The following is a 14598-nucleotide window of genomic DNA, read 5'->3' as shown; positions in this document are numbered from 1 at the left end:
GCCCAGCAGAAACCCATGGAGAACGTGCAAACTCCACATAGACAAACAGTTGCCTGAGGCTCGGATCAAACCTGGGCCCCTGGCGCTGTGGGACAGTAGTGCTCGCCACTGAGTCAACTTGCCTGGTTCCTGGCAGCAGTCTTCACAGGGATGGGGTGTTGCAGACTTGATGGGCCAAATGACCAGCCACAATGCTGAGAATTGCCGCAAGGAATTGAGTGGGGGGAGAATCTGTTTAGAACCCTGCGATAAATGTCCTAGGCTAGAGTGAGATCAACTTCTCATCCTTCTCACCTCAGTCCCAAGAAACATGGTGGCTCAGTGGTTAGCACGACTGCCTCAGCGGTTAGCACGACTGCCTCAGCGCCAGGGACCTGGGTTCGATTCCACGCTCAGGTGACTTTGTCTGTGTGGAGTTTGCACATTCTCCCCGTATCTGCGTGGGTTTCCTCCAGGCGCTCTGGTTTCCTCCTACAGTCCAAAGATGTGCAGATTAGGTGGATTGGCCATGGTAAATTGCCCCTAGTGTTCAGGAATGTGGAGATTAGGGGCATGGGTCTGAGTGGGATGCTCTCCGGGTCAGTGTGGACTTGTTGGGCCAAAGGGCCTGTTTCCATACTGTAGGCAAACTTCTGAGTCCAAGGAGAAAACAGGCCCAGTCTCCTCAATCTCTAGACAATCCCAACTTCTCAGGGAGCCCTCTGAACCTTCAATGCACTCCTTCCCTGAGTTTGTACTGGAACACCTCCCATACCTGAATCAATTCTACAAAGGGATTGGGATGAGGGCATTCAGCCTTATTTTTTCCCCTCTTAATTCATTCAAGGGACACGGGTGTCAATTGTTTGCATCCCTAATCGCCCTCCTGGAGCTGAGAGGCTTGCTTGGCCATTTCAGAGGGTGGTTAAGAGTCAACAGCAGTGGGTCTGCAGTCACCTGTAGGTCAAGCTGGGTGAGGACTGCCAATTTTTCTCTCCCCTGACAAGCATTAGTGAACCAGGTGGGCTTTTCAGCTAGCCTTTAATTCCAGATTTATGAATCGAATTAGCTAATTTTTGTGGTGGGCTTTGAACCTGTGTCCCCCTAAGGCATTAGCCTCCTGCATTACTTGCCCAGTGACATTGCCAGTTGGCTACTGTTTTCCTCTTGAAGGCATGCTTGCCTTCCACTTCATCAATCAGAGCATTGAGGTGGGATGTCATGTTACAGCTGTACAAGACATTGATAAGGCCACATCTGGAGTATTGCGTACAATTCTGGTCACCCTGTTAGAGGAAAGATGTTATTAACTGGAAAGGGTGCAGAAAAGAATTATAAGGATTTTACGGAGATTGGAGGGTTTGGAGTTATCAGGATAGGCTGGGACTCCTTTCTCCCCACCACCTCCCCCCCCCCCACCCCCCACACCCGTGGAGCGTAAGTTTGAGGAGTGACCTTTTATGAAATCATGAGGGGCATAGATAAGGTGAATAGCCAAGGTCTTTTCCCCAAGATGGAGGAGTCCAAAACTGGAGGGCATAGGTTGAAGGTGAGAGGAGAAAGATTTAGAAGGACCTCGGCAATTTTTTCACGCATGGGTGATTCGGCCGTGGAATGAACGATCAGGGGAAGTGGTGGATTCAAGTACAGTTACAACATTTAGAAGACTTTGGATAAATGGATAGGAAGGGTTGAGAGGGATACGGGCCAAATGCAGGCAAACTGGTCTAATTCAATTCGGGAAACCTGGTTGGCATGGATGAGTTGGGTCGAATGGCCTGTTTGCTTGCTGTATGACTGACTATAGTCAATCGGGCTCTGATTTTGTGTTTTAGCTTAGGCAGATAAAATCCCATTGATCCTGATGCTAGTCCTTCAATATTCATTCCCTATTGTTTGCCTCCACACATTGAACTGATACTTCAATGATGAAGTTTGTTGTTCTGCTGGGCATTTGCAGAAGGTTGGTTCAGGTCGTAAATTTTAAATCTCCTTTTTTTTTCAAATGCTGCCCTTCAGAGATTCACATTCCATAGTCATTGAAACCGGGCTGAGAAAATTTGGTCACACATTTTATTGGAGTCACTTTTAGTGACACTTTCTGTAGCGGTAATGTTCGAGGAAGCATTAAACAGAAAATTTGAGACAGTAGCAATAAAGGTGCAGTTGTAATTATGGACAATGTTAACCTGCAAATAAATTTGAGTAAATAAAATTGGTAACAATACCATTTGAGGAGTAATTGCTGGAGTGTGTATGGGATGCTTTTCTGGATCAATAAGTTGAGGAATCAACTGGAGAACAGGCCATCCTCGACTGGATATTGTGTATTGAGGAAGGGAATAATTGGCAATCTAGTTGTACAGGACCCTTTGGGAAAGTGTGATCATAATATGATTGAATTCTTCATTATGGAAGTGAGCCAAGTAGCTGCTGCTGAGATTAGGGTCCTGAATATTAAAAAGGAAACAGTATGATGGTAATCAAGGCGTGAGCTGGTCATGATGCATTTGGGAATACATACTTAAGTGTTTCTTGACAGTGGCTAGACAGAGTTAGATACGTTCTTCAGGCTCTAGACAGGAAAGTGTGAGGAGAAAGTGGGATGATTGGCCATGATAGTAATGAAGCAGGCTCAAAAGGCCAAACCTTCCTTTCTGCTCCACAAATGTTCTGTCCTCCCAAAGTAACTCGTTGTTGTATGTTCCAAAAGTAGATGTTTTTATGCTGTCATGATTGGGAAAGGTGAGTAGTAGGTTTAGCCTGAGACAACCACAGATGTCACCACTCTTTCATGTCCACACTTGAAGCAGGAAACCTTGCTGAAACTTGCTCCCTCTATCAGCGTTAGTCAGATGGATTTTGATTTATGTTCCTTTCAATTCCCATCGCAATTTGTACACATACAGATGAACTTGCAAATAAACTTTAATTGTTTTAAAATGTATAGAAATGTCAAGTGACAAGCAGTATCTTGGACAGTTCTGGCATAATAGTTAGATCCTTTACAGATCTTATTTGTACACATTGTTTGCATTATGAATTTTGTACGAAGTATATCTTTGTAACTCTGGTGTTACAGGTGATGGAGGTGGTGGAGGGGATGGTAGTAGTGGAAGTGAAGATGATGGAAACATTGGTGTATCAGCTCGTCTTTCTAATTCTACAATCTATGGTGATCGATGGGGATGTGAAATGGTGAACAGAAATGTAGCTGGCGAAGAAGGTGACCATGATAGTACAGTGACTGTTTCCTCTAATACTGCAACACTTGAAAATTTGCGAGGCCTCGGAATAATGGACAGAAATGTTGCTGGTCAAGATGAACCACTAAGTGTGCCTCCATCAGGAGGGAATAGGGAATTTATTGCTGCTCAAAATGAGGTAAGAAAGCAAAACAAAACAAATTTTAGAGTTTTTTTGATCTGCTTTCCAAGCTCTTGTACTCTTAGACTGCATCTGTGGATTTGAGTTGCAATAATTACGTTTGCAGAACTGGAGAATGTGTATCTTCATTTACATGCTGCTTTAAATATTGGAGTTACTTCCTCTTTTTAGGCAGCGGGTCGGTTAGATCCTCTAGGCAATGGAAAAGTCATCACTGCGGTTCCGGGAATACCTCTCAATTTATCCTCCAGAAGAAGTTCAACGCGACACCACCAGGAAGCTTCAGTAAGTGAAGTGCATTCAAAGATGATGATTGCTCTAATGTTTAAATCACTTATTGGAATTTCTACCTACCTGAAGTAACATCAATATTTGACAACAAGTGGGGTGTGTGGGGTGATAACTCATGACCACTCTTGAAGATGCACCTTGGCAGATAATTTATGCTAGAATGTGGAAATAGTTGCAGGGAGGGAGGGCTCTGGGCCACTGATGTCTCTTGCAGTGGAAAAAAAAGCTTCAACGCCTTTCCTTGTCATAGACATATTAGGTGAGGAGCTGAAATAAGAACTTGATTAGGTCAGTTCTGGATGCTGATTACTAATACAACCAGTATATCAAAAGCTGCACAGCAGAAGTCCTTCCCCTGCAGTCCCTTGTTCAGCTGATTGAGGAAATCCTTGAGCATGGAAGAACAGCTGCATAAAAGTTGTTGCTGCATGCTCAGATTTGAGATTATGCTCTCTTTTTGTGTTTTGAGGCTTTGGCTTCCTTTGTTTTCAAAATCTGAACTCAAAGCTAGGATTAGACTCTTAAAATCAGCTGCTGTCGGAGGAATAAGCACATGCTCATGAAGCTTCATACTTGCAACTGGTGAAACTACTTGGATAGTAAATGATTGTCCATGTTGTAATTAGGATGATGGTAGGTTTAGAGTTACATGCTTTACAGGAAGTTGCACTGCTTAGTGATGCTTGCAAAAACAAAAGCTACATCTTGTATCCCACATTTTTCCTGAACAATCGAAATAAATAAATACATAAATAGATGTCCAGCCTCAGTATTCCATAATTTAAGTTTTTTTTTCTAGTACACATGCTCTCAGCCTGAGCATTTATTGCTAATGCGTCTGACATTCTGAGAAAGGTACCCAGTTTTGTTCTTTTACTCATTATGTTCAGCTGTAAGTTTACAATTTTTCCTGTTTTTTTCTTTCCTAATTCTGCCAGATTACCTTCCAAGTTCTGATTTCCCACCGTTTCATTAGATCATTTCTGAATGAATGTTTTTTTTTTTTTGTCATGTATTTTGCAGTGAAAAATCTCTGCTGTTACCGTTTTTGAATAGTTTAAGAATAACTTAAAAACTGGATTTTTATTTTGACTTTGTCCTCTATCAGCAAATCTCATTAACATTAATCTTTTATGAAGTAACCAGATTTATTCTAGGAAGCAGGAACAAAATAATAAGTCAGTCATAGCCTATGATTAAATTTATTGGCTCGTTACTCAAACCAAATGTCAGAAATTGTCTTCCAAATCTAAAGTGAACTTTTATACTTAGGTTTTCTGATAATGAACTTAAAGTTGTTTGACTATACTTTGACTATATTTCTACATGTACAACCATTAGTCAGTTCCCTTTACTGTAATGTCTGATTCTTGTCTGAGACAGAGGGACAGTTTGGAGGGACTTAGTTGAAACTTTCTTTGAGCTGTGGAAAATGGACAGAAGAATGTCAGTGAAATTGCTAGAGAAACCAGCCAGGGTGTCTCTTGTATGGTGAGAGAGTAGTATGGGTGAAGGTGTTGGGTGAGGCAAGGAAGCAGTACATGTGGGAACTAGTTAGCTTTAATTGAAACATGGATTTTGTTTGTTTTACAGGATTAAAATTCTCATGAGCTACTGCTTTTTCGAATTGGTGGTATTTTCAAGATTTCACAACAGCTTGCCTGTTTTGTGTATGTTTTTTGAACATGAGCTGCTGCTGTCAATCCAAAGGTCATCTTCAGCTCAGTTCTCAGTTTACAGCTCCTAACCAAAACTGGTGAAACAATGAAATAAAAATGATGAAAAATCAGCTCGGGTTCTAACACTGTTTTACGCATCTGTGCTACGACCTGAACCTCTTAAAGCACATTGCTTTTAAGATTTTGTAATGAACTTCTGAGTAATTAACTGTGCTGCAAATTTAAGAGCCTTGGAACTGGAATAAAGACTGAAGTAATTTCACAAAGGATCATTGGAGAAGTGATACTGACCACAGTAGTCCAGATAGATTCAACTGAACTAGGAGAAGTACAAGTGCAGTGGGTTAAAATTATTGCTGCTCAATTCTGTTCAATTGCTCACAGGAAACCACCATAATTTAGTGTGATTGATTTTACTGAATGATGAAAATTGAAGTTGTAGATGTCATGGAAATGTTACTTACTTTTAGTTTTTAGAAAAATGGTTCATACATAATTAGCTTTATTTAGCTGAAAGCTAACTGGCATTATTTGATCTCCGATATGATTTCAGTGCTGTTGTCCTCTTTAAAAAGATCTGTGAGACGGAGCCATAGGTGGCCTAAATTTCTGTTTTGGATCCACAGGATGTTATAAATACCAGCGTATATGATGAACCGAAGCTGGATTCTGTATATTTTCGTCCTGTAAGTGGCAATGTTACCACAGATGACCAGTTATTTTCTACAGTCCAAGGCACACCCTTTCGTCTTTCACAGATTACCTGCACATCTTCTGGAAATGACGTCACGGATCTGAGAGATGGACCTTCTGGAGACACAGTCGGCCACATGGCAGCCAGAGGAAGAGGTGATGCTGATAAGACCTTAAGTGCTGATTCAGGTCCACCTCTTGCTGCTGCCTACTTATCACCTGTGAATCCAGATGGAAGTACAAGTGAGACGTGGACCGACTCTTCAAAAAGCTCTCCTTTTCATAAGCAGCGGAAAGCTGATTGGAATGCTGGGTGTTCCCAATGGGATAATGAGAAAGGTACCACCCTATATAGTTGCAAATTCAGATTTCCATAATCATGTAGACTGACTGAGCTAATAAGTACTACAGTCGTTCTGCAGCTGACTTCTGGCTTAACATACCTCTTGCTAAGGAAGGAAACTGAAAGCAAGAAGCTACAGGTGGCCAGTTAGTTATAATAGCACTATTAGTTAGTTTAGTTTAATGACCGTTTCGACAATCTTTCTACTATTATTGAAGCTGCTATAGAAGAGCATTGAGAAGTTCAAGGTAATTTAGCAGAGTCAATATAGTGTGTGAAATGGAATTTATGTTCAACTAATTTATTGGAAGACTTTGAGAAAATAATCGTTGTTGTGATTACAGAGAACTGGTGGGCGTGCTCTGTGCTTAGACTTCCAGATAGTATTTGATAAGGTGTGCAGCAAAGATTGTAGAGGAAAGTTTAAAGCCAGTCAATGTAGTGGGTAACATAGGCATGGATAGAAAATTATCTAGCAAACAGAAACATGGCATGAATGGGTCCTTTTCTGGCTGGTGAGAGTGATGTGCCCCAGGGATCAGTGCTGGATCTAGAACTTTTTCCCAATTTCTATAAATGCCTTGAATGAAGGGACTGAAGGCAGGGGTACTAAATTTGCTGATGACCAAAATAATTAGGAAAGTGAGTTGAGCCTATGAGGGAATACAGACAGTCAAGTGGACAAAAAATATGGCAATGGTGTGTAGAATGGGAAAATGTGAAATTGCTCATTTTTGTCAGAGAATAAAGCATATCGTCTACATAGGGAGAGATCACAGAATTCTCTCTGCAAAGAGATCTGTGTGTCCTTGTACATGAAACGCAAGTTTAGTATGCAGGTACAGCAAGTAATTAGGAAAGTTTTGTGAAGGTAATTGAGTACAAAAGTAGGAGGTTGTGTTTAGTTTTATGGGGCATTGGTAAGACCACATGTGGAGTAGCGTATGCAATATTGGGCATTTTTTGTTTTTTCCAGGAAGGATATTGCATTGAGAGCCGTTTAGAGAAGGTTAGCTGAAATAATACCTAGCATGGGTGGGTGGTCTTAAGAGGAAAGGTTGAACAGGTTAGGCTTGTTTCAGTGGAAGTTTGGAAGAGCACGAGGTGATTTGATCTAAACACATCAGATTATGTGGATAGATGTGGAAAGGATGTTTCCCCTTGTGGGGAAAATAATAAGGGGTTATCTGCTAAAAACAGATGAGAATTCTTTTCCCGCACAGGGTTGTGATTCTTTGAAATTCACTTCCTTCAAAGGCGCTGCAGCAGTTTTTGAAAATTTAAAGGCAGAGGTAGGTAGATTCTGAATAAGCAAGGGAGTGAAAGGTTATTAGGGATCAGCAGGAATGTGGTGCAATCAGAGCAGCTGTTATGTTGATGAATGGCAGAAGAGGCTTGAGGAGCCATGTGGCTTACTCCTACTTCATATGTTGGCCTTCAAATAAAAGGTACAAAGGAGTAATTATTCATAAAGTAGATTATTTTTAAAAGCTACTGAGAACACTGGATTTGTCACTTCTGCTCTTCTGAATATTATGGAATTGGCCAACTGTCACCAGTAAATAAACAAAATCTTGTTGAATTGTGATACTGTTTTGAATAGATGGCATCACTTCCAGAGAGTTGTGAATACAGCCCTAGCCCATCACGAACACCAGCCTTCCTTCCACTGACCCTGTGTCTGTCGCTCCCTCAGGAAAGAAGCCAACATAATCAAAGACCCCTTCCACCCTGGTTATACTCTCTTCCACCCTCTTTTTATCATGCAGAAGATACAAAAGTTTGAAAACCTGTACCAACATATTCAAGTACAGCTTCTCTGCTGTTATCAGACTTATGAACTGACCTCTGAGTTATCTTTCTCTGCACCTTTTCTGTAGCTGAAACACTATATTCTGATTTGTCTGGTTAGCGCACACAACAATACTTTTCTCTGTATCTGGGTACATGTGACAATAATTAAATCAAACAAGTGCACAATGTATTTGGTCTTCCTCTTCCCTGCTTTGCCTGTGGACTTGTGGACTTGTGGATTTAGTTGACAGTCCAGACTTCAGTCCATTCCTGCCATTTCTCTTTTTTCTTTGGAGCTTTTCCCAGGACTTCCCAGTTTTATATAAAAATGTGTTGGATTAGCAAGTATATATTACATTGTCCCCTTTAGTTCTGAGATTTGAGTGTCAAAAACCTGTCTCCTTTTTTCTCCTCCCCCCTTACAGATTGCACATGTGGAATGTGTGCCATAATGGAGAGTTGATGAACAAATATTTGTATGGTATCTTCAAGAAAGGAGATGGGAAGAAAACTAAGCATAAGACTCCTGCTAAGTGCATGCTCTTTTTTTTTCAGGTGAGACACAAAGTGTGGTTTACCAAAATGAAGAAGGAAACTGGGTGACAGATCTGGCTTATTATTATTCATTGGACAAAGAACAGGATCAGTTCAATCTACCAACTGATTTAGTCAATAGTATTCAAGAAGAAGCATTTATAACTGGCAGTAAGATTTCAGTTACTCTGTAATATTTTAAAGAAATAGCTTGAAGTTTACTTGGCTCAAAGGTTTCACTGTTTTTCATGTAAAATCCATTAAACTTTGCAGACAAAGCTGTTGCATTGATTGAAGAAGATCAGGAGCAGTTTGAGGAAGAAAACAAGTTCATTCAGGTCTGAGAAAATTTTGTTGTCTGTCCTTGTGTACTTTTTAATGAAGAGATCTTGACCTGAAGGTGAATGTACATTTTGAAGATCTTGGGAATTGAGACATATCTCAACAGATTTTTTTCTCAAAAGCCTAAAATTTCTCATAAGAATGTAACTTTGACAGAAGATACTATATTTATTTCTTTGTAGATAACATTTAGAATTCCTGAAGTAAAATTGAAAACTGAAGCAAAAGTAAGGTTCATAGTTAAATAAATTTTATTCAACTTGCAAAAATATTAATTGCAACAGTTTTCTCAAACTTATGAAACCCAAGACAGTTTTACACTGCAGCAGTTAGAGGATTTATGATGCTTCTGCATGCATCTGAGAATTCAAAGCTCAGAATCTCGTTGATAGTGTTCAGACTGACTTATTAAAAAACATTTTGTTAGCTCATATACATGTCGAGCAATGAAAAAGACTGCCTTATTCTCCTAGACAACAAGGTGCAGGGCTGGATGAACACAGCAGGCCAAGCAGCATCATAGGAGCAGAGAGGCTGACGTTTCGGGCCTAGACCCTTCTTCCCCTCCCCCTTTTCTGATGGGGGTTTTGAAATAAATAGGGAGAGAGTGGGAGGCGGATAGAAGATGGATAGAGGAGAGGAAACAGACAGGTCGAAGAGGCGGGGATGGAGCCAGGAAAGGTGAGTGTAGGTAGGGAGTTAGGAAGGGGATAGGTCAGTCCAGGGAGGATGGACAGGTCAAGGGGGCGGGATGAGGTTGGTCGGTAGATGGAGGTGCGGCTTGAGGTGGGAGGAGGGGATAGGTGGGAGGAAGAACAGGTTAGGGAGGCAGGGACGAGCTGGACTGGTTTTGGGATGCGGTGGGGGGAGGGGAGATTTTGAAACTTGTGAAATCCACATTGATACCATTGGGCTGCAATATCTCTGCTTTATTCTCCTGGCCATTTGGCATGATAATCAACTTTAGTAATTCACTCACTACTACCGTTACTGTTTATTAACCATACCCATTATATGTCTGCACTACTCAATGCAATTTTAAGCAAGTCCATACAGCAGTAGTTCTCATTTAATGAAATTATGTATCATGCTATGACACCGCCAGTCTTGTTGGCACTAAATTGTACTTTTCCCTCTTAAATTTCAAGAATGCCTGCTGGAGCAGGAGTTCAGTAATCTCACTTTTTTTTTTTGAAACAGTAAACTGAATTGATTTTTCTTTAGTGCACATAGGGAATTCCAAGTATCTGGCTGTCTTGTCACCTCAACATCATTCCAAAAATTGCCAGATGTTGTAGGTTGGACGAAAAATAATGCTTGTGCCTCCAAAATTAGTAGGCTTAATAGAGGTGGGTGAAGGATAATATTAAAGTTTGGAAATTCACCAGCTTTGGAGGTGTCTGGTGAAGTTAGGATTTTGTAGGAAACTCATTGAAAATGTGATTTAGAATATGAATGATCACTTCCTGGGGAAAAAAAAGGCAGTCAAGCAGAGAATCTAAGTCACTGTTAAATTCACAAAATGGGATATAAATAGTGCATATTCATGTGATGGAGGCTGGGTTGTTGCCTAATTGAGTTCTAAAAACATGCGGAGTTCAAGGTTAAAAGGATAGATGGCAAAGTCGATGGTACAGTCCACTTAGCCATTTTCTTACTAAACAGCACAGTGTTTGAGGAGCTGAATGCCTAGTCCTCCTTACTTGTATAATTCATCTGTCTGAATGACCTTTTTTGTTTTTGACCTAAATGACTTTTATCTCTTGAATAAATGCAACAATGTTCTGGATCAAGTTGAGGCAGTGTTTTTTTTAAGACTACTTTTTAAAGCGCCTTTATGTACCATAGTGGAATTGAAATCACCGACAACCTAAATCTTAAACAGAAGTGTCACATTATTATCATCCATTAACCTGCCCTCTCATCTGTAACTCTTAATTGGTGAATCAGTTAAAATGAATTTTGAAGCCTCTTCTACTGTTGCAGTAACTTCTCAGCAATGAAAATAAGATGGTTATTGTCTTTTGCCTACCTTGATTTTGTTAACACTTGGAGCCATACGAATTCTGGCCTCAGGAGTGACTATGCTGACTAGTAAATAACAACAGCCAAGCTGTGACATTTTTTTGTCAACGATTGTCATACACAAGTAATAAAGCCTTTTTGATTTCTAGTGCAGTGGAAGTCATTATCGTCCCACAGGACCATGGGCTGCTCTCAGACCGATGATTCACTGGTGTATTTAACCTGAGGGGTGAAGGGGTGAATTTGAGCCACCTTCATCACCAATTTGTTTGTATTGTTAATCCTGGAGATAAATCAGTTAGTTAAGCAAAGTTAGCCTTCTGACCATCACAAATGCCTGAAGTATCTTTCATCTAAGTTCCTGAAAACTGTAATTTGGGAATAACTTGGGGTAGCCAAGTGTGTTCCATGCTGGTAAGTAAATTAATTTTATTAAAATCAAAGTGAAAAATTATGTTGTTCAGATGATAACATGGAGTACTTTTGCCAGCTATGTTGAATGTGGAGCTATAAATATCTTTGCAAGTTTTAGTTGTTTAGGGTGTATTATAAGTCTATCTATTCAGCACCATCTCCTCAAATCCTGGACGCTAACTTCAACTACAGTGACAAGTGGTCCACCAGCAAATAGAAATGTCAGTGCAACAGGATTCAGTTTAAAAATTGCTTTGTGAAATGAGTGACTTGAAACTTTTTGCTGTTTTTAATTAATAGTTATCTTCAGGTGCTGCCTAAATTTATTTTACATTTACATTTGACATTTTACTCATCGCTCAAAGTTCCTAATTAGAAGTGCCTGCTCATCTTTTGTATAGGATGACAAAATGGATGCCACCTTTACTGAAGGATTGCTTGGAAATGATTCCTGGCAGCTTCCAGCTAATAGCTACTTGATGTTGAGAGCATCACGGGCAGGGTCTGACTTTATGCAAGGCAGTCAGAGTTATCTCCGTCTCACTCTGGGCGAATTCTTTGGTGAGAGATCAGAGGCTCTTGGATGTCTTGGAGAACAAAACAGTGGCATAAAACGGGTTAGTTCAAGGTTGAAATAGATGCGTTTAATTTCTTAACCATTTAAAAACTAGTGCATCAGTTAAAAGTCTGAATCTTTGAGTAACTAAGAGATGCTCCAAAGTGAGGATTTAAAAATTAGAAATATACAATAAGTTTTATTTTCTGTAAAATTTTACGTTGGTATTAATGCAGACTTTCCTAAATCTGTTAGCCTTCATTTGGATATTCCATAACATCACCAGAGCGGAGAGCACCTGTTGCTTTATTTGAACCTGATTTGTCAAAAGACCACAGTGAAACTCCTGAGCTTGGCAATGACAATGCACTTCATTCAGGTAAACTACAACCTAAACTTTTTTGTTTGCAACAAAGTTAACTATTCCTTAATAAGTGTGAATGTGGTCAAAATAATTTTAAGTTAATGAAAGAAACTGGTTTGTTTCACAATCCATATTAAATTGTGTCCTTCAGTTAGCAACCCCCTCCAACCAGGAAGAGGGAGGAGGTAGATCAGGATGTTTTTGCTTTATAATCTGGAATCCACTGCTTGAGATGTTAAACAAGATTGAAAACTAACTTCAAAAAGGAATTGGAAGCATTTTTCAAACCTAAAACTTGATAGGATTATGGGCAAAGAGCAGTAGAGTGAGAGTAGATTGGTATGGTTTCTTTTTACAGTGGGAATGGAAACAGTGGAGTAATTTGGCCACCATCTTAATCTTTCACTCCCCCCTCCCTGGATCCAGGGGAGGTGACAAAAGACTGGAGAATTGCAAACATGATTTATTCCAACAATTACAGATCAGTCAGTTTAACTTTAGTGGTTTGGAAGCTTCTAGAGATAACTACTTGGGAAAGAATAAGTCACATGGAAAAAGGATCTTTATCAATAGGGGCATAGTATACAGGAGCAAGGAGGTTATATTGAACTGTGGAAGGCACTTAGCTGGGAGTATTGTGTATAGTTGTAGATGCCACATCTTTAGGAAATGTGTGTGTTGGAGAGCAGAATTTACTTCCCCTCTGGGAGAGAAGGCTGCGAGAAGATTTGCAAAATCACAAGTGGGCTGGATGGAATAGATAGGGAGTTGCCTTTCCCAGTTGTAAAAGGAACAAGAATGAGAGGGCATAGATTTAAAGTGATATGCTAAAGTAGTAACAGTGATGCAACAAAAACGTTTTAATATAGCCAGTAGTTAAAGTATGGAATACTCTGCCTGGAAATGTGGTGAGGATAGGTTCAATTGGGCATTCGAGGGAATTGGATGATTATTTGGACAGAAGTAGTATGCATGGGTATGGGAGAGAAAGCAGTAGATAATGATACTCACTCATTTTAGAGTCTGTGCAGGCAGGATGGGCTGAAATAGTGGTATCCTGTGCCATATCAGTTCTGTGATTGTGATATCTGCAATATACATTGATATTCAGTTGCTAATGTACAGTTTTTAGTGTTGGAGGAAGACTGTAATGTAGGAGCAGAAGTGGGCCATTCAGCCCATTGTCTGCTCCACCATTCAATGAGATCATTGTTGATCTAATGATCTTTTACTCCGTTCTCCTGCCTCCCCACCCCCCATAAAGTCTTGATTCCCTTTACTGATTTGAAAATTTGTATCTGTCTTAGCCTTGAATATACTTCATGTTCCAACGTCAAAGACCTGTGTGGTAAAGAATTTCAGATTCCATGGGGAAATTTTTCTTATCGGTCTTTAAATGTGTGACTTTTTTTTATTCTGACATCTGGCATCTGACATTCTGACTCTTTCCAGAGGGAAAATAAACTTTCTGCATCTACCCTGTCAAGTCCCCCAGGAATCTTGTGTTTCAAATAAGCTCACGTCTCTTTCTGTTCAAGCCCCAACTTAATTTCTTCTCACAAGACAGTCCCACCATAGCTGGTTTCAGCCTAGTGAGCCTTCTCTGGACTGCCACCAATGCTAGTTTATCTTCTGTTAGATAAGGGGCCCAATCATGAATTCACAGTATTCCAGCTGTGATCTGCCTAGTGCGTTTGAATAGTTTCAGCAAAACTTCCTACTTTTATGTCCTACATGACATTGGTTGCCTTAATTTCTCGTCCTAACCACCAATGCCCCGTTCCACCCTATCTCCCTCTGAACTGACTGCACTCAGCTCAGACCGCATCCTGACTTTGCAGTTGAGCCTGCCAGCAAGGGTGGTGTCATTTGGCATGCTGACCTCTACGTTGCACAGGCAAAACTTCAGTTGTCAGGCAATACCTCCTATCTCCCCTGGGCCATGACACCACCTTTGAACACCAGGCTATTGTATCCACAACTGTCACTAATCTCCTTTTCACCTGGTGATTTCTGTCTCCAAGGTCGTGGTCCCCAAACCCTGCAGAGCCCGCTTCTACCTCCTTCCCTAAAATCCACAAACAAGACTTTGTTTGTTTGTTTCTGCCTACTCCTGTCCCACAGAACTCATCTCTTCCTTCCTCAACTCGACTTTTTTGTTTCTCCCCTCCCCTTGTCCAGTCCCTTCCCACTTGCA

The 14598-nt window shown here is 40.5% G+C and overlaps 1 protein-coding gene across 1 annotated transcript in view; it reads left to right on the top strand.

The window, feature by feature from the left end:
• The window catches only part of LOC109933048 (centrosomal protein of 192 kDa), an 80956-nt gene that overhangs the window by 31244 nt on the left and 35114 nt on the right, over positions 1-14598 (top strand). Inside the window, exons 10-17 of the mRNA XM_048596195.1 lie at positions 3062-3363; positions 3538-3651; positions 5963-6368; positions 8722-8871; positions 8974-9038; positions 11883-12098; positions 12293-12416; positions 14243-14372. Coding sequence (XP_048452152.1) covers positions 3062-3363; positions 3538-3651; positions 5963-6368; positions 8722-8871; positions 8974-9038; positions 11883-12098; positions 12293-12416; positions 14243-14372 — 1507 coding nt within the window. The remainder of the gene's footprint in view (positions 1-3061; positions 3364-3537; positions 3652-5962; positions 6369-8721; positions 8872-8973; positions 9039-11882; positions 12099-12292; positions 12417-14242; positions 14373-14598) is intronic.

Source organism: Rhincodon typus, chromosome 4 (assembly GCF_021869965.1).
Source record: "Rhincodon typus isolate 14 chromosome 4, sRhiTyp1.1, whole genome shotgun sequence".
NCBI classification, from domain to species: domain Eukaryota; kingdom Metazoa; phylum Chordata; class Chondrichthyes; order Orectolobiformes; family Rhincodontidae; genus Rhincodon; species Rhincodon typus.
This window is presented reverse-complemented; position numbering and strand designations above follow the sequence as displayed.